The sequence below is a fragment of the Sphaeroforma arctica genome (genome assembly GCF_001186125.1).
Source record: "Sphaeroforma arctica JP610 unplaced genomic scaffold supercont1.18, whole genome shotgun sequence".
Classification (NCBI taxonomy): domain Eukaryota; class Ichthyosporea; order Ichthyophonida; genus Sphaeroforma; species Sphaeroforma arctica.
In genome coordinates this window covers 3,656-4,595 of record NW_014040540.1, presented here as the reverse complement: position 1 = coordinate 4,595, position 940 = coordinate 3,656, and the positions used below count along the sequence as shown (strand labels likewise).

At 46.2% G+C, this 940-nt stretch overlaps 1 protein-coding gene across 1 annotated transcript in view; it reads right to left on the bottom strand.

Annotated features, from left to right (window-relative positions):
• Positions 1-11: 11 nt before the first annotated feature.
• SARC_00550 (hypothetical protein) overlaps positions 12-940 on the bottom strand; it is a gene marked incomplete at its 5' end in the record, with an annotated part of 4,051 nt that continues 3,122 nt past the window's right edge. Inside the window, one exon of the mRNA XM_014305735.1 lies at positions 12-731. Within this exon, the coding sequence (XP_014161210.1) occupies positions 535-731 (197 nt within the window). The 3' untranslated portion in view covers positions 12-534. The remainder of the gene's footprint in view (positions 732-940) is intronic.

The window sequence follows — 940 nt, the reverse complement described above, 5'->3', positions numbered from 1 at the left end:
ATAGGGCTGTCTAATGGCCTGGAATAGCCCACCCACGTGATGGTCTACTGAGGCGTGTTAAACACACACGTATGATACATGTTGTGCATAAAAGTATGTGTAGTATCACACATATGCATCCTCAGAGTATGTACCGGCGTTGCTGGACCCTACTGAACACCTACTTCTTGAGGGATTCTAATGAATAGGGCTGTCTAATGGCCTGGAATAGCCCACCCACGTGGTGGTCTACTGAGGCGTGGTAAACACACACGTATAATACATGTTGTGCACAAAAGTATGTGTAGTACCACACATATGCATCCTCAGAGTATGTACCGGCATTGCTGGACCCTGCTGAACACCTATTCCTTGGGGGATTCTAACGAATAGTGCTGTCTAATGGCTTGGTTTAGCCTGCCCACGCTGTGGTCTAGCGAGGCTTATTAAACACATTTACAATACACATGTACAATATAAATTGTATACAAAAGCATGTGTAGTATCACATATGCATCCTCCCGAGTACTGGCATTGCTGGACACTACTGAAGCCCTACTCCTTGGGGGATTCTAATGGATAGTGCTGTCTAATAGCTTGGAATAGCCTGCCCACGTGGTGGTCTAGCGAGGCTTGTTGTGCGGAGCGTTGCTGTCGTGCATCGCTCCCTTTGTCTTCGTCGTCGTCGGCGTCTTTAGTCTCACTGATGTCCGTTGCCGAGGTGGCTGCAGCATCTGTGATGGCACCTTCGTCTGGGGATGAATGAGGGGTTTGTTGGACTATATATGAATATATATTACAAAAGGTCTATGCAAAGAGTTAAAAACAATACGCCAAGGTATCATCAAAGGTACAAAAAATGTGAAGGCTAGCATAGAGACACACACACACACACAGAGAGACACGCGGGCACGCAGACACACACACACACACATACATACGTACATACATACATATATAT